Source organism: Ammospiza nelsoni, chromosome 5 (assembly GCF_027579445.1).
Source record: "Ammospiza nelsoni isolate bAmmNel1 chromosome 5, bAmmNel1.pri, whole genome shotgun sequence".
Lineage (NCBI taxonomy): Eukaryota > Metazoa > Chordata > Aves > Passeriformes > Passerellidae > Ammospiza > Ammospiza nelsoni.
The window spans coordinates 24,098,333-24,114,821 of record NC_080637.1 but is presented as its reverse complement, the minus strand read 5'-3'; the positions used below and the strand labels follow the sequence as shown (position 1 = coordinate 24,114,821).

General features: G+C 41.9%; 1 protein-coding gene across 3 annotated transcripts in view; it reads right to left on the bottom strand.

Annotated features, from left to right (window-relative positions):
• Nucleotides 1-4,675: 4,675 nt before the first annotated feature.
• Nucleotides 4,676-16,489, bottom strand: part of LOC132073273 (ankyrin repeat domain-containing protein 26-like) — a 48,580-nt gene continuing 36,766 nt past the window's right edge. For 2 of the 3 annotated variants that reach the window (XM_059472192.1, XM_059472193.1), the window contains exons 31-37: nucleotides 15,897-16,009; nucleotides 14,725-14,866; nucleotides 13,879-14,160; nucleotides 12,937-13,172; nucleotides 11,959-12,205; nucleotides 7,234-7,279; nucleotides 4,676-6,155 (exon numbers count right to left, since the gene is read on the bottom strand). In XM_059472192.1, the coding sequence (XP_059328175.1) occupies nucleotides 6,034-6,155; nucleotides 7,234-7,279; nucleotides 11,959-12,205; nucleotides 12,937-13,172; nucleotides 13,879-14,160; nucleotides 14,725-14,866; nucleotides 15,897-16,009 (1,188 nt within the window). In that variant the 3' untranslated portion in view covers nucleotides 4,676-6,033. Of the gene's footprint in view, nucleotides 6,156-7,233; nucleotides 7,280-11,958; nucleotides 12,206-12,936; nucleotides 13,173-13,878; nucleotides 14,161-14,724; nucleotides 14,867-15,896; nucleotides 16,010-16,489 lie in introns of those variants that run through there. The other variant, XM_059472194.1, reaches the window with a different exon arrangement.

Below are 16,489 nucleotides of genomic sequence, written 5' to 3'. Positions count from 1 at the left end.
AGTCCTTGCAGAGTAATAAACATGCTATACAAAAATGAGAAGGGCAGAAAAAGGTGATACTAAGGCCAAAAGGAAGTAATGCGGAATTGGAGGTAATTGTCATATGCCATTGAATTTCCTGCATTGTCATAGGTTGGTCACTTCCTCCTTTTGTTTGGTTAATCGAGATCTTGGAGTGAAAGGACAACTCTTGACTAGTGGAAAAATCTTCCAGTGAAATGAATGAGCTGGTTTATGAGGAGATTAAGTAAATTAATTTGGTGTGCATGAAGAAACAGAGAAACTACCTTCTGTGGTCCAATGGCAATTTCTCTAACTGCAATCCACATCAAAGTGCTTCACATATTGCATGGCCTACAAGTGGGTTACTGGCTGTACTGGATTGAACACGGGTACTGGTTTCAGGTTATAATCCCACAGTGGACAATTTCTGTATAACTTGACCTTTCCTATCAACTATAGCCTGTTGTCCTTAGCCCTGGAGGTAGTGTTTATTCTCCACTCCATTTTATAAGTAAACAGCTGAGGTACACATCAAACACTCAGTGCTAGAACTGAAGGTGAAAGTGCAGGTCAGTGGTATTTATCTCATGGCCACTACTACTTTTGTAGCAGATGTACCAAATCTGTGTGCCTGAGTAGGTGTTTTGTACCCATGGCAACATAATTCCACCAATTAGCCTCTGCTGCACTCTGCTAAGAATTTTATTCTGCAGATGGATATAGAAATTATCCTTAAATACCAGAGTTGTATTCTCCATGCATTGGCATGAAAGGATTTAATTTATTCCATTGTTAATATGACAAATAGTAAGTAATTTGCTGTTGCTCCTTTAGGAATTAAATTACCATGACCACAACAGCACTTCTGAAGGAGAAGCCTCAGTTGAAGAGACTTGGAAACTGTGAGTGTGAGTTATGCCAGTTAGAACACCAAGGTGTGTTTGCTAGTTATATTTGATCTATGATACATTTGTGGCACCAGTGTATGCTACTCTACTGATTTTTACTAATGGATTCTTATTTCTACTTTCCATTTGATGGAACTGCAGCTTATTGATAAGAATAATGAAAATTATTTAGTGGATTAAGTGGCACTTGAAGTAGCCAGGAAAACTGTGTCCTATCAATCAGTTTGAACTTCTGTGTTGCTTAAATAATAAGGCATTATAACTTCAAGTATCAGGTATTCATGGACAAATAACTATGAAACCCAGATGTGCCAGAAGTTCAAGATTGTTGAGGTGAGGGAGGGAAAGCTTGTACAACACCTAGGTTGAAAATACATGACAGAAGATAGTAAAGAGCCAGGTATTTGTTCTGGAAATCCTGTTCCTGATGGCCTCTCTCAGAGTGCTGTATTTTGCCTTCAGGTCCTTTTCAGGGGCCTTTTTTTTCTGTAACTTTTACAGTAGTGGCAGAAATGCTGACATTTCTTACATCAGTAGCATTTTCCCTGAAGGAAACAAAAGCTTCACTGACGCAGGTGAAAACCAAAGCTAAAAACGCAATAGCATTCAGACTTTTGCCAAAACCTGCTTACTAGCCATAAAAGCAGGACTTACCTACTTGTTAATGTTCCTTCCTGGAGCATTGCAGCACGTTCCAGGAGCTCTGGAACTTGCTTGGAACAATGTGCTGCTGCCGGTCAGCCTTACATCAGTAACAGTGCCACCGGATGCCAAAAAATTTCACTCCGTGTTCAACTTCTTTCCGGCTCCTTGCACTTTTAGATGAAAGGCTTTCATTGCTTTAGAGAGGACAAGCACATGTGCTGCTTTTGTCTGCTAAAACCTCTTTAATAGCTTTCCTGCCATACTGTTTTATACTCTTGGTTTATTTTATCTGTAGTGTCGAATCCAGTGATGATTACAGTGCATAGAAATGGGAGTGGAAATTATTCAGTGGAGAAATTGAAGAAGTTGGACCTGAAGTACTCTAATGCATAAAAAATAGAAATAACTAGGATGGAAACTTGTTGAATGTGAACAATGTTGGGCTTTACAACAGTGGTCATTGTAGTGAAATTCTCTTAAACACAGGTACAGTTATTGTATCTGTATAAATAATTCATCTTATAAGAAATACTGAGAAATTGTGAGAAACCATTTTCTACTCAGAAGTATTTTAAGGCACTGGAATTTTATATGGAAGCTTCCTATTCTAAAATGGTACTTTTTAGTTATGGTTATTGCTTTTTATTTTTGTGCTTAAATTTTTGGTAATTCTCACTTGTGTAATTTTCAGACTTCAACTCTGTTGGTGATGCAGATGTGTGCACATAAATGCTGTCATGTTTCTGCAAATTGGCCAGAGCTGCAGGGGGTGTATGGCTGGGATCTGCAGCATTCACACTGATGAACATGTGTGATGTAGAGACCTTGGATACAGGGGACAGGCTGTCAAGCTTGTATTCACAGCAGCATGCATGCAAAAGACCAAGAATAAACATGCAGCATTAACCCCCCCCCAAGCTATCTATAAAAGTTTCAAATTTGGTTTGTAGCATTTCCCATTAATAAAACCATTTCTTGCCAAGTGCCACGTAAATACCACCTCATCTGTACCATTTCATGCATACAGACCTAATGTACAACTCTGTTTTGCACTGAGTTACAAGACTGAACAGAAGCCAAGGCAGGAAGTGATTATGGCTAAGGAGCTGAGGCTGATTGAAAATGTGTGATGCTGTGGAGGAAACATCAGACAATAGAACTTCAGTCAGTTTGGAAACAGATTTAAAAACCAGCACTTAGGATGTAAGCAGTCAATAGGACGGGGGCCAGCCTTTCTCCTAACAATCAGATCATTAGCAGTAGGAGCGTGCAGAATGATTTCCATGATTAAAGTGCAAGTGCAAAATCCATGAAGGTGTGTGCTCATCAATGCTGAAGGGAAGCAGCCTTCTTGCTTTTTGCTGTGTTTCTTCTACAGGTTATCCTAACTCATCCTGGATACAAGAGTCAGGCGTGAGGTTTAAATCCAGGAAGGGCAAATGGTCAAGGACTTGAAAAAGAAAGGTTTAAGATTATTTTGTGTAACTGTAGTAAGGTAGGATCCCTCTGGAATTGTGCTTCTGATTTTCAAGACAGCTTCTGTGAAAAGTCATCAGCTCACATTCAGTTAAAATTGTCAGGATCCAAGTGGAAACAGTCTCTGATAAGAATGGAACAGAGCAATTGTTATAATTTAAGTGAAGATCATTACGTGGCTGAATGGGACAGCTTCCTCATTTGTCTAGAGACTAGGTTAACTTCTTGCATTATTTATAATAGCCATGAAGTAATTTTGAGTTTTATGCTAGTAACTTCTGATTTCACCATTTTACAAAAGTCCAGCCAATGCAGAAAGGAGTAAGAAAAGCAAACAATATGTTTGTATTAATTTCATTGATGGATAAGACATGTACAGTGTTTTATAACTACACTGTACATCTCAATAATTTTGAGTGTGGTTCTAATTATGCTATTTCTGAGTTTCAATGGCAAAGTGCAGATGGCAGCAAAATGGCCCTTAGCTAAAAGGGAATTACCAGGCTACCCTACTGTTAATGCCACTCTTCAACACACAGGTGTGCCTGAGCAATGCCCTGTATTGTCTTGGGTCTTTAAGCAGCAGAACATTAGTTATGAAAGTACTGAAAGGACTGAAGTTCCTATGCTCTCTGCCATGGGCCACCTGAGCCTCAGTAATTTAATAAAGTGAGAAACTTCTAAGAAGCTTCTACCACAGGACACATTTGCCTGGCCTGTGGCTGTTAAGTTCTGACCAGTTATTAAAATTATTAGAGACAAGCCTCTGTCTGACTAAATGTGCTGGCGAGACCATATGCCAAAGGCATTAGTACAGATTTTTATTTATCAGTAAATGTGAGGTAGAGAGAGATAGGAAAAAGACAAGTGGAGGAGGAGAGGGAGAGAAGAGAAACTGAAAAACAGAATAAACATCAGAAGTATCACCAACCCGCAGGTTCCAATGACAGCCTCTTGGTTCTCTTGTCTCATTGGCAGCTGCAGTCCTGTTGATGTGGTGGTTGCAGACTGTACCCATCAAGTGGGCAGCAAAGAGCCCCCATAACACCAGGTCCATGGGGTTTATATTAGCTGAGGCTAGGTAGAAAGGCCCCTCTGCTTCCCCTGGATGATGCAGTACTGGATCATGGGACACTCCCTGAGTCATTGACATCTTCTAAGGTGTTGCAGCAGTCTCTTACCCATTGTAGCTCAATAATCATGGCCCACCAGCTGAGATAAATACCTTCATGTTATAGTACTTCAGAGGGGAGTTCTCACAGCTGAGCCATTATGTAAGGGAAGATCTGGCATGGTAAGAAGGACTATCCCACTTTGCAGGATTTGCCTGTTATCAGCCTCTTCCGTTATGTGGAATGCCAGTTTGCAGCCTCAGGTGTGCACACCCACCTGCACTGGGGAGGCCACTCTGTGCACCAGTGGCCAAGCACCCAGCTGACTGTTTGAGCCAGTCCAGTCTCCTGCAGCACCTGGGCAGTTACTGCACATGGTCCAGTGTTTGAGTCACTCATCTGTAGCAGGCCAGTCTCTTATAGAGGGACAGGCAAGGTGCATCTGTGAGCACAGGAGAGTTCTAGAGAGTTCTATGAGCAGGGAAGGGGTGGAAAGCAGTGTCAAGAAAAAGGAACAATAAAACAAAGCCATGCTCTAGACTGCAAAGTTTATTAAATATCAAGTTCAATTAAATACAGTGTAATAACTTCACAAAAATGTATTCATATAAAAAGGAAGTGTTACAGCAGCATTTAATGCTTTTCTCACTATCTGTTAACTCAAGTCCTCAAAATAGTGGGTAAAATCCTAAAATTATTTCAGTCTTGATTCATCTCAGTACAATTATTCTTTCTTTTCCAGACCTGTGACTTTTGCAGATGGGAAATGACAACGCACATCTTAATTTAAAATAACTCTCTGAAATAAGTAAAACTGCGTATATGGTTGCTATCAATTTTCCATCACATCTGTGCTACAGACACCACATCATTAGCTGCTAGCAGCAACAAAAAGATTGGGTATGCTATCACACAAGTTCTGGACAGTACTGAGGAGTGTTGATGATATTAATGTTCCTTTTTTATCCCTCCCACTGAAAGTGTTTTCAGGTATACCGTGTTTAAGCAAGAGTTGCAAAAGTCTGAAGCTGCAGCAATTTTTCATACAGAAATCAACACCAATACCATGAGAGGTACTGAGTTTGAATACCCCTCATGATATTCAAGTGTATTGTGACAGTGACTCATCATGAGGCCAGGTTGCCTATGGAGGCTTTGGAGTCTCCATTTTTTAATTAAAAAACTAACACAGATCTGGGAAACTAGCTAAAGGTGGTCCTCCTGGAGCAGGAGGGCTAGAAAACATAGCCTCCAGAGGTCCCTTCCAACCTCACTCATTCTGTGATACAAAATAAAAATACCAAAAAGACCATAAAACAAGTCTTGGCACTACTACACACTCGGTCATTTTAAACTTATGTTGCATAAAGTGACAACAATGTAAAGTGCCCTTTTCTCCAGCTTGAACACCACTATAAGTTAATTAGCAGAACTTAGTACTGCATCAGGATTGAAGCACTGTACTCAAAGAACATCAAATGATGTCCTAAGCATTGAAATAACACTGGAGAACTTACAAACACATTGGGTGAAAGGAATAAACAGAACAAAGGGAATGCTTTTGTTAAAACACAGAACACAAATAATGCAACATAATGAAACTACTGTAAGAGGAAACATTTCTGACAGTTTTGTCAAGCTCAAGGATCCAGATCAGTCAATCTCCTGGTCAGAAAAAAAAAAAAGATGTGGTTCTTATTGTGAGTGCAAAAGAAACCAGCTATGCAGAAAAACCGAACAGATGGGTGCACCGTGCTTGACATCCACTTAATAGAGTTTATATTCAGTCTGCAATGAAAAAGTTTTCACATCTGAACTGGGGAGAAGGGAAACCATAGATGTGCTTTCTATAAAAGCAAAGTGTTCAGAGCCTTTCCACAGCACTTCATTCAAATCATGTAATTTTTGGTTAAAACATCACGGTACTCCTCTATTGCTCTGGAAAGGGGATCCTGGTCCACATGAAGGTTTTTGGAAGATCCAGCAAATCCAGTTTCAAGTTCAGCAGTGGCTGAGGAGAAAAGAGACAAGATGGGTTATGTTACTTCTACAGGAGACATGGAGAAATAAGAGTCGAGGGCCCTGCATAACTCGAGAGTCTGCAAATCTGAACGAGACTTTAAAATTTCCAAGGACACCTAATAAGGGAAGAGCTGGGCACAAAGGAAGAAACACATTTTGTGCACATGTGGTTATCAGTCAACAGCATTTCTAAAGCTACTGACAGACATTCCAGAGGCTACACCCTGAACATCTTGTGGGACTCCACACGACTCCAGTGGCCCTTAACAGGGCTTCTTAATGGAGCCCCTGCAGAGCTCTTCAACCTGAAGTCTTCGCTTTCCTTAAGTGTTCAGAGCTGTGCTTGATTACAACACTACAACTGCACAGCTGCAGTCCCTGCAAAGCAGTGACTCTGGAGGACCAGCCATCATGAAGCAAGTGGATTTCCTCTTTGGATGCCTGGCCTCAAGTTACAGAGGGTGTTTTAGGCTCCATGTTGCAAGCATTGAACTCATGTTTGCCTAAACACTACTGAACCATCTCTTCCTAAAGAAATGTTGTCTTTTATCCCTGATCAAGTTCTTCTTAATTATTCAAAACAAGACTGCAACACCTAAGCTACAAAGACAAGCCATGAATCATAGCAAAAAAAAAAAAAAAAAAACCAAGATCTAAGAGCAGAGAATATGTAAGGTATGGTTTAGTACTGAATGCAATCCATGTACAGGGAAGAAAGGGAAGGCTGAAGCCTATAAAGATCTGTAAAAGTCTGGGTGCTTCTTTGATGTCTTTGCTGGAGATTAACTCTAGTGAATAGCAGCTTCATCCTAAGCTCAGTGTTTCTGAGTGAAGCAGTGGATGAATTTTCTTTTTGCTTGTGCATGTTATGTTATGCACTCCAAGGCAAGTGCATAACATTCTATGCAATGTTTTGGAAAGCAGGAATTTTTTGCATTCAAGTCTAAACTGGAGAGCTTGCAGAAAAAAATCTCTGTGCTTAGCAGAAGTTGAAAATAATGGCTTGAAAGCTGTTAGAAATAGACACCTTTTCCCTTAATAACCCTCTAAATTGAATGACACATTACCTTCTTTCAGTTCCTTAGTGATTTTTTCATCCAGTTCCTGTCGTACCTAGAATTATACATCAAAAATATAGTTAAGACATAGTATCACCCAAACGTAACTGCTAAAACTTCTAAAACATTCTTAAACCCCATGGACAACATGATTAAACCTAAAAATAGGTTTAATCACCAAATGGAGGTGATGGCCTGTGATGGCCAAGAAGATGCTGAAGGCCACATGAACTATGTGGAAAGGCTGAGAGAGCTGTGACTGTTTCTTTCCTGGAGCAGACAAAGCTCAGGTGACCCTGTCTGTGTGTATTAACTACCAGGGGCGGAGTAACAGAGATGGAGCCAAACTCTTCTCAGTGGTACCAAAAATCCAACTGCCTCCAAGCGGCAATTTTTTTTTTCATGTGCGGAAATATAGCAAACACATGGATTCCTCTGAAAAGGAAGGAAAAGGCCTTTGAATGAAAATACACCTTGAGGACTGACAATGTCTCCACTGTCCTCCTGCCCCCTCTGGAAAAGTCATGAAGTACCAAGGACTGAACAACAGGCCCTAATGAGGCCTCAACAATAGACCTGGAGGCAAAGTTGACCTTAGATGAACCTTCCAACCAAATGTTATCTATATATATATCTGCTCATTAACAAACTATTGTTATATGTGTACATTTACTGGCAGAACATGTATTTACCTTTCCGCTTCTAGAAACTCATCTGGCCTAACCTCCTAAGGGGGTACAGGATCTAAGACTTGATTCCTCCTTGAGCCCTGGCCAGGCTTTGGGAGAAAGCCAACAGGTGAATGAAATTACACATTATGTCAGCTTGTTTGTTTAACAGTATAAAAGCTGGGCTATTTTCACAGCAAAGCTGGGGGAGCCTGGTGGCCTGCAAGGTGGATGCACCACAGGAGTTCCCAGTTACCTCAGTTCTCCAGTCCTTCACTGTGACATCTTTCCCTGACAGCTGAGGTGTCCCAGACTTGGATTATAGCAAAGTACTGGAGTAACTGGTGATGTATCTTTCTTTATCACTATAGGCATTCTTTTGTAGTAATCATTAGCAGCATTACTTAGCTTGTCCTTTATAATTATTTGCTAATGATTATATGCTTTGCTTAGCTTAGCATATCCTTCCAGAATTCAATGCAGTTTTACATTACAGTAAATTCCACTGTTCCTCAAGTCGGTGTCTGTCTCACTGTTTAGCTCTTCAGGCAGTAACATACTGGGTCACTTGCAGCAGTCACCATCTCAGTAATTCTGTTTCAGGAGGTGATATTGACTTACTACTTACCTATGGGGCTTCTTGAGCACAGAGTAAGTTGGACCCTCCAAGACTCTATGAGATGATACTCAGGGTCTAGGAACTCAACTTCACAGCAGCACTGCTACTGCACACACAACTGCTGTTGCTACCCAGAACTTCCTGACTGTCAGAACAGGCAAGGGCAGTAAAGAGCCTTCTCCTCTAGTTTAACCAAGTTCCATCAGCAGAGGTGAAATCCATACATACGGTGTCATCTCACAGAAGCTGAGCTACCACAGAAGCCATAACTTCACAAAGACATAAAGCACAGAACTACTGGGCAGGAGTCACTCTTCTACTCAAGAGAAACCAGCAAGTTCAAAGTGTCCCCAGCTTTAGACCAATGTGAATGCATCAGTAAGTTTGAATCAAACCCAGCAGCATAAATAGACAAAACATTTGCAATAGCAGCCAAGGTTAAATAGTACAGGCTACAAACCTTGTCATATATCTGGCTGCAAAGAAGAGAAAGAAGATTTTTGATTAAGGATCTGAAGAAAGAAAAACAGCCTGAAGTTCAAAGGTCTTCAGTAAGACACAAGAACAAGGCCTACATATACATGAAGCAAGGAAAAAGTGTCAACAGAAAGACCTCTAAAAGTAAAAGGAGGCATTTGGAAAATAAAACCAGAAAAGGAACAGAAGTTGAGAGAGAGTGTAGGGAGCTGACATTCCCTCTCTCACATCATGTAGGGAAACTGGTTTCATAAATCCACCAATTCACACTGGTTGCAGCTAGCAGAGTTCACCATTCTTTTCTACACACCCACATTCATTTGCAGCAGCCTTTGGCATAGCTGTTAGGATGGAAGCTTGACAGTTTGTAAGTATAACAAGTGGCCTCGTGTCCCAGAATCTTCTTGCAATACTTGCAGCAAGTAGTCAGACATTCTCTGCCTTGGGCTATGCACTACATTTCCAAATTCTGGTACACAGACCACTGACAGTACTTCCTATTTATGACTCAGAGAGGGAAGACCAAGTTTTAAGACTTCCCTGAACACACTGAACATTGAGGTACTTGAGGCTACAGGTGATGCCATGACAGTCTCAGTTGTTCCCTAATTGATGATTTCAGGAAGACTTATCACAATAGAATGTGCAGCTCAATTTAGTATGAAGGCAGATAAATTCACAGCAGGAAATCTGAGTCCCAGACACCACCCTTTTGCTTTAATTGAGAGAAATCTGCCATGCTGAGATTTCCATCTTTCTCTTAAAAGAACCTGGTGGAAATGGTAAGAAATAGGTATGTTTTCTGTGGGTATAGCAGTTGCTTGTCTCACCTTTATTCAAGGGAGAAAAGCTTCAGAATTTGATACAATATTAGAGTTCAAAGGGAATCCTAAGAAGACAAACTGTGTATAGTGAGAGTAAATTATCTTCAGCTCCTCTGGTGACAACAACCATAGGTTGTGATCAAGAGCAGAGAGACTTCAGGGGACTAAGTCCTATCAACAAAACTGTACTAGGAAGGAAAAATGTTACTATAAAAGAAAGCCCCCAAATTAAGAAGAAAATACTGGACATCAGTAATTGAAGACTGGGGAAATGTCATACATAATTGTTCAACAACTTCCTTGAGAGTATGCTCAAAGCTGTGAGACACACATGCTCTGGAAAGAAACTCTATGGGTGCTCTTGAAGTCAGGACACAGAGGGAACCGTCTCACCATTCTCAGATCTAATGCAGACTTGTCTTGGAATCAGCTCGAATATTTTTCATAAGTGGATTTGGAAGCATGTTTCAAAAAACACTGAAAAGGCCTGTACAGCAGTTTGAACTATACATCTGTATTTATTAGCAGCTGTATAAAACAATGCCTGAAGAAATTTTTAATTTCTGTAATTAAATTTCCCTACTTAGGGGAAGGCAGAAACCCGTGAAGGTGTCTATCTTGATACTGACAAAACTTTGAGATTCTCAGAGAGTTCCAATGTGTTCTGGAAAATGAAAATGGAAAGCACTACCTGAACACTGTTGCTGTAGTTGAGTTTTAAGAAGCACTGAGTACTTCCACTTTCTTTCCCTTCACTATCTGTTTTCCTCATTCTTCTCCAAAAAAGCCACAACTGTTAAGCTTTTCCTTGTAACCTAGGGCAGCTTTTTTTTGCCAAGAAGAGGAATGATTTCCTCTTTTGCCTTTTTTAATTGTCTTGTTTCCATCTCTCTGTCCTTTCTTTCCCTCTTTTGTTCTGTGCTCCCTACCCTCCTGGTCTTCTCTTTATTTCCCTTTCGCAGTGAGTCCCTGTATTTTCCTTTCTTTCTAGTGCTTGTATGCAGAACAGCCCCTGCAGATGATACAGTATGAATGACTTCATGAGTGCTTCCAGTAATGTCTGTCCACCTCTGCCCTCAAAAGAGTGTTCACAGCTACACAGGCAAGTTCATCTCTGTAACTGCCACAGCTACACATTTCCAATGCTGCTTTGGTTCCATCTGTTGTCTTGGCTTGTTTTTGTAGAACAGGTGCTCTGTGTAGACACATGGTTTAAATGGGTTCTTTCCAATGAGGGGGGACCATCAAGCTGAGATGGACTTAAAAAATGAAGAAATACTTGTCACATTTCCTTCACAGCAGAATACAATAGCTCAACAGAGAAACTCAGCCATGTTAAGTGAGTCTCTCACTGATTACAACTATTGGCGTGGGGTTTCCATGGCATAATGTTCAGCCTTCTGTGAGGGATGTGCTATCACAGGGACTGCTAATTACATGGCATACTTAGACCAGAGGCATTGCAGAGGTTGCAGCACTGCTGTAAAATAAAAAAAGCTGTGAAGACTTGCCAAAGAGCAGGTAATTTTACCATTTCATGAAATAACACATGGCAGAACTACAAGAACAAATGTCTCCTAAGCATAGTATGTATTCTGCAATGAAGTGTGAGAGCAAAGTTATGCCATCCCATTCATATCATCCTATTTTTGAAGCATCCTTTTGTTGGTAGTAACATACTAATGCAAGTTCTGTGAACAAACTGCTGGAGTGAAGATCAAGGAAGAAGAAAAAAGTGTTTCAGAGATGTCTGATTGGATTTGTCACTCAATGTGATGTTAGCCACTTTAAATAGGTTGGCCAAACCATACACTGGAATTTCATGATGAGCTTAGCTGGGAGCTCCATATGCCACAGTAATCCTTGTCACAGTTTTTCTTGTAAAAGAATGTCATGGCACAGTTCACTGCTTTGACTTAAATATTTTATGGCCTTTACCCTCTTGAAAATTTTTACAATCCTGATGGCCAAAAGTCTTCAGCCTTCCAATGTACAGCTGTGCACTGTTCTAATGATTAGCAGTTGCTTTGGCCTATTATGCAATATGGCATGGAACAATAAATGGACTCTAACTTCAGGCTAAAAGGGAGAACCTTGCATATGGCTGCTCTTCAGCAGGAGTTGAGGAGTATTTCAAAATGCTTACCTTGGCCACAAAGGCTGCAACCCTGTTTCTTGAGGATAACGTGTTCTCAGCTGGGGTGAGGAAGCTTCCTCCTAGACTGAGACTTCTGCTCAGTCCCAAATTGTTGCCAAGCTGTCCCAGTGCAGTTGAATACAGAACTGGAGTTGCAGCCAGACCTCCGCTGACAATGCTGCTTGTGATTAACGATTTGCTTTTATGGCGCTCCCGGAGGAGCTTCGCATTGGCTTCCTCAAGTCTCTCATTGGCTCTGAAACATTTGCAAGCACACAAACAGTTACCTTCAGTAGCAACACCGTCCCAAAGTTACTCTCTGGGTCCTCAACTATTATTTCACTTCTGAGATGAAGAGCCTCCCAAAGTAGTACATCATTTGACCTGAGCTTGTTTGGAGGGCCTGTTTCTAGGACGTCACACTCGGTGCAAGGAGCAGTGTCACCAATGCTTAGGAGTGCTCAGCATGAGGGCTTCAAAGCCTGCTGTGAAAGCCAAGTGTTCACAGAGCTTCTTCTGGAAGGTACATCACCTCTGTCACAACTCTGGGCTGATCCCCTTCCCAAGGAAGGCTCAAAGCTCAGAGCCACTGCTTAAACAGAAGCCAAAAAAGATAATTCCTATATTTCCTTCACAGAACAGAAATCTGTTCTCTGAGAGGCCTACTCTTATTCAAACAATAAAGGACATGAAATTATTTTTTTCTGTTGTACAGAGGATGAGATTATAGAAACTGGCAAACAAAGCTGCCAGTTAAAACAACATCAACTTGACAAGTCTCCTGTTCATGCTATGATCAGCTGTATTCCTGTTGAAACACTAGAGAAATGACAGCCTGCTAAATGGGAAGGGTCTTAAGGTACTTTTCCTACAAACATGTCATCATAGGCTTTCAGTGCTGGCCAGGTGCAGAAGATGAATTAACGAGAAATATGCATGAGGAAAAAGGAGTCTCTTATTACCAGTCCAAAGAAAGCACAGACTTACCTTTCCAGCTTCTTTGCTAAGGATCGTCTAGTTTTCACTTCTTCCAGATACAGCTCCTTGTACTTTTCCACTTCTGCCTGTACACATTCTTTTGGAAAAGTACTCTCTTGTTGAGTATTTTTTATCTTGTCCAATTCACATTCAAGATCTCTAATTCTGTCTTTTAGCTGGTTTCTCAGAGAAGCATGATGACTTGCTCTGATGTGTTCTAGTCTGTCCTGGGAGGCTGCCTGTGCCTGAAAGAGACAGTGCACCTTCAACCACCACGAAGACCAAGAGAACTCTCCCCACCTGTCAGTTGCATGCACCCAAGATCATGGGCTCAGCTGAGCTTAGAGAGGCAGCTGTGTCTCTTCATTACCATCAGCAATCAAGGCAGAACCCTGGAGCTACCACCAGGGTAAATAATTCTTTTCACTCAGGATGAAGTCCAAATCAGCACCACTGTTCAAAGCTACTAATGAAAGGGCATTATCTCTGTAGGACAGGGCATGGAGAACAGGATTCCTCAAAGACCTCAGCAGGATGCCTCACCTCCTTCCACACCTGCAACTTCAGTCACTTATTTTCTGAGCACTGTCCCTTGTACAAGGAGAAAACTGGACCTGTAGGTCTGGCTGTGACAGCTGGAAGGTGCACCACCTCTTCTTCAAGCATGAACAGTGAGAAGGAGCAGTGGACAGACACAGCCCAAGCACTGCAAAAAGGAAACCTACCTTGGGCAAGCTTTTGATTCAGGGACCTGCCTTCAGGGACATTGCTCTTATGGTGATAAGAACACTCCTGCCCAGCCATATCCCCTTCTCTCACTGCCCTTTGGCACAGACACAAGTACAGCACTGACACACAGAATCAGGCACCCAAAGCAAAACACTAAAAAATGGTGACCACAACCAAAGTCTGTACAGAGTGCCTACAGACACACATCAGAAAGTCACTCACTTGCAAAAACAGATTGACTTCTTGTAGTTTTTGTCTTATTTCTTGGCCTGCTCGTTCATCAACCTCTCTTTTATACTGCTCTATTTGGCTGTGCTCCACCATGTTAGTCTCTAAGTGATGTTGGAGTTTTGCCACTTCTTCTTTGAGCTGGCATTTGCTCTTCTCCAGTTTTTCACAGTTCCCATGCAGGGTAGATAGCTCTTCTCGCAAATCCCGGTTTTGGGCTTCTAGCTGCATGCTTTTTTTAGACTCCATGTCCAGCTGCTGGGAAAGTTCAGCAACCTGTATGTGGGGGAAAAAAAAAAAAGAAACTCAGAGGCAACTAAAGGCAGTGAATTCTGTTAAAATTGCTAAAGGGGTTGTCCATGGAGACTATTTATCATCTGCACACTCAGCCTTGACCCTCATCCTGGTAGGACAGCAGAACTGCCCATCTCTAAGGCCCTCCCTGAGTATCTGCACTCTTGGCTGACCCTGCCCTGTCCTGTTCTTCTTAGTGAGTGCCTGTGGGACGGCTCCCTGGCCCATGAGGTCATGGACCCTGCCAGCCTTGCTGCCACTCTTGGCTTGCCCTTCCTCTGCATGACAGTCTGCCCTTCTGGTGCCATTGCAGATGCTGCTTTGCACTTTCAGATTGCATCTTTACCCATACTGAACTACATCACTATTAGTTAATAGTCACCTGCTTCTCTAACTGTAGAAAAACCACTGAGAGAGACCAATCAAATCAAACCAAAAATACAGCCAAGGAAAGCAAATCATCAACATGGCAAGAAAAACTGGCAAAGCTTCACACAGGGTTGAAAAGTAGTAACACCACAACCAAACAAATTAAGCAGAGCTCACCTTTGTTCTCAATCTATCAACTTCACTGACCATTTCAGAGTATCTACTCTTCATTTCTCCCTTCAACTTAAGCTCTGATTCCATTTCTCTCTCCTCATACACCTTTATTTTCTTCGTAGCTCTACTGAGAAGTCTCTTCAACCTAAATAGCAAATCAGTTCAGGAAACAACGAAACACAGGAATAAGCAACCTGCTTATATGCTCTCCAGTAAGGCATGGAGAAATAGCTTTCTTCATCTTTAACATACTTGAAAGTACCAAGAATTGATGATGAAAACCTGGTCTTCCTGTGCCACAAATCATCTGGCACATCTAAATTTCAGCTGAAAAGATGAATTGAAGACTATGTTCCCCACCCCCGGAGAACTGCAGGGCCACCTGGATTGGCAATTCTTCTTGCAGCTATAAGTACAGGCTCATGCACAGAGGTACCTTGCAGGAACTAACACAAGACTTCAGTTTGCTTGCAGAGTATGTGTACTTGTTCTTACTTTGCATTGTGATTTCAGGATTTACCTCATAACCTCGGGTTCCTCCCATGACAATTCCCTGCCAGGTGTGTCAGTCACCTCTCCTTCCCCCTCTCTTGCCCCCTGCCAAGTACTGTCTGGAAATCCTGGCATTCCAGAAGGGCATGGAGTGATTGGCAGAATTCAAAAGATGCCATCTACCCCTGGGGGTACACTGGGCCATCCAGGTGTCCTTTGTCCCTTGAGACCTCCTATCATGTACCTGGTTGGTGGGATCCCGACCCCTTCCCTCCCCCTCTGCCCGGGGTTAAAAGAGCCAGCAACCGCATGGTTCAGGGAATTCTGTTGGAGCTGGATTCAGAGGCCTGCGGGCCAGAACAAAGCTTTGGATTGAAACCCTCCATCAGAACCGACTCCTTTCCTTCACCATTGCCTTAAAGCTTCTCCACCAGAGGTAAACCTGAGCTCCTGCATGCCTGGACTTGTCTCCAGGTGCCCAGCTGCAGCATCCACCCAGCCAAAGGCGTCTCTGAGGTGAAACCACCACAGTTGCCACTATTCGGTCAAGCAGCAAGGACCAGACAAGCTCAGGCACGTCCTGTCCGGCTATATTGCTAATTACTCCAATATTCTTACATTACAGTTCACTAAAACTGCACTTCTATTCAGGGATATCTCTCCACCAGATCAAAAAGCCATACCTCTTTAAGTCTTTCTGCAATTCTACATTTCGTCTCATTTCTTGGTCCAGACGGAGTTCAACTGGGCGTTTTAACTCTATCAGTTTCTTCACTTTCTTTCTTTCACTCTCACACTTCCAAAACAGAAAAGACACACAACATACACAAAATGTAAAAACAACAGCTATGTGCAATATGTGTCTCTAGCATTCTCCATGGAGAAGCTGCAGTCCATCTCCATTAGCCCAGTTACATGTTAGGTTTCACAGCAAACTGGGCCAATATCGAAGAACAAAAATAGAAGCCTCCACTGAAGCAAAGGTGGAGAAGATGCTGGACTACTTCTAAGAGTTCTCAACTCATAGTAAGGATTATTTAGGTATGCTTATCATGGGAGAATACAAACTAATCTAAAGCTTTTACAGAATCTTTATTGATAAGCAGGCAGAGGAATTTGATCTTTTGGAATTTTTTCAATAAACTATTCCCTTCCACCCCTTCTTTGTGGCTACTTATGTGCTAGTTGCTTTTTACTTCCTTTATTCCTCTACAGACAAAGAGGGAAAGACTGCCCCATTGCAACTGTCAGTCATTTCTGATTTCCCAAGCACTAG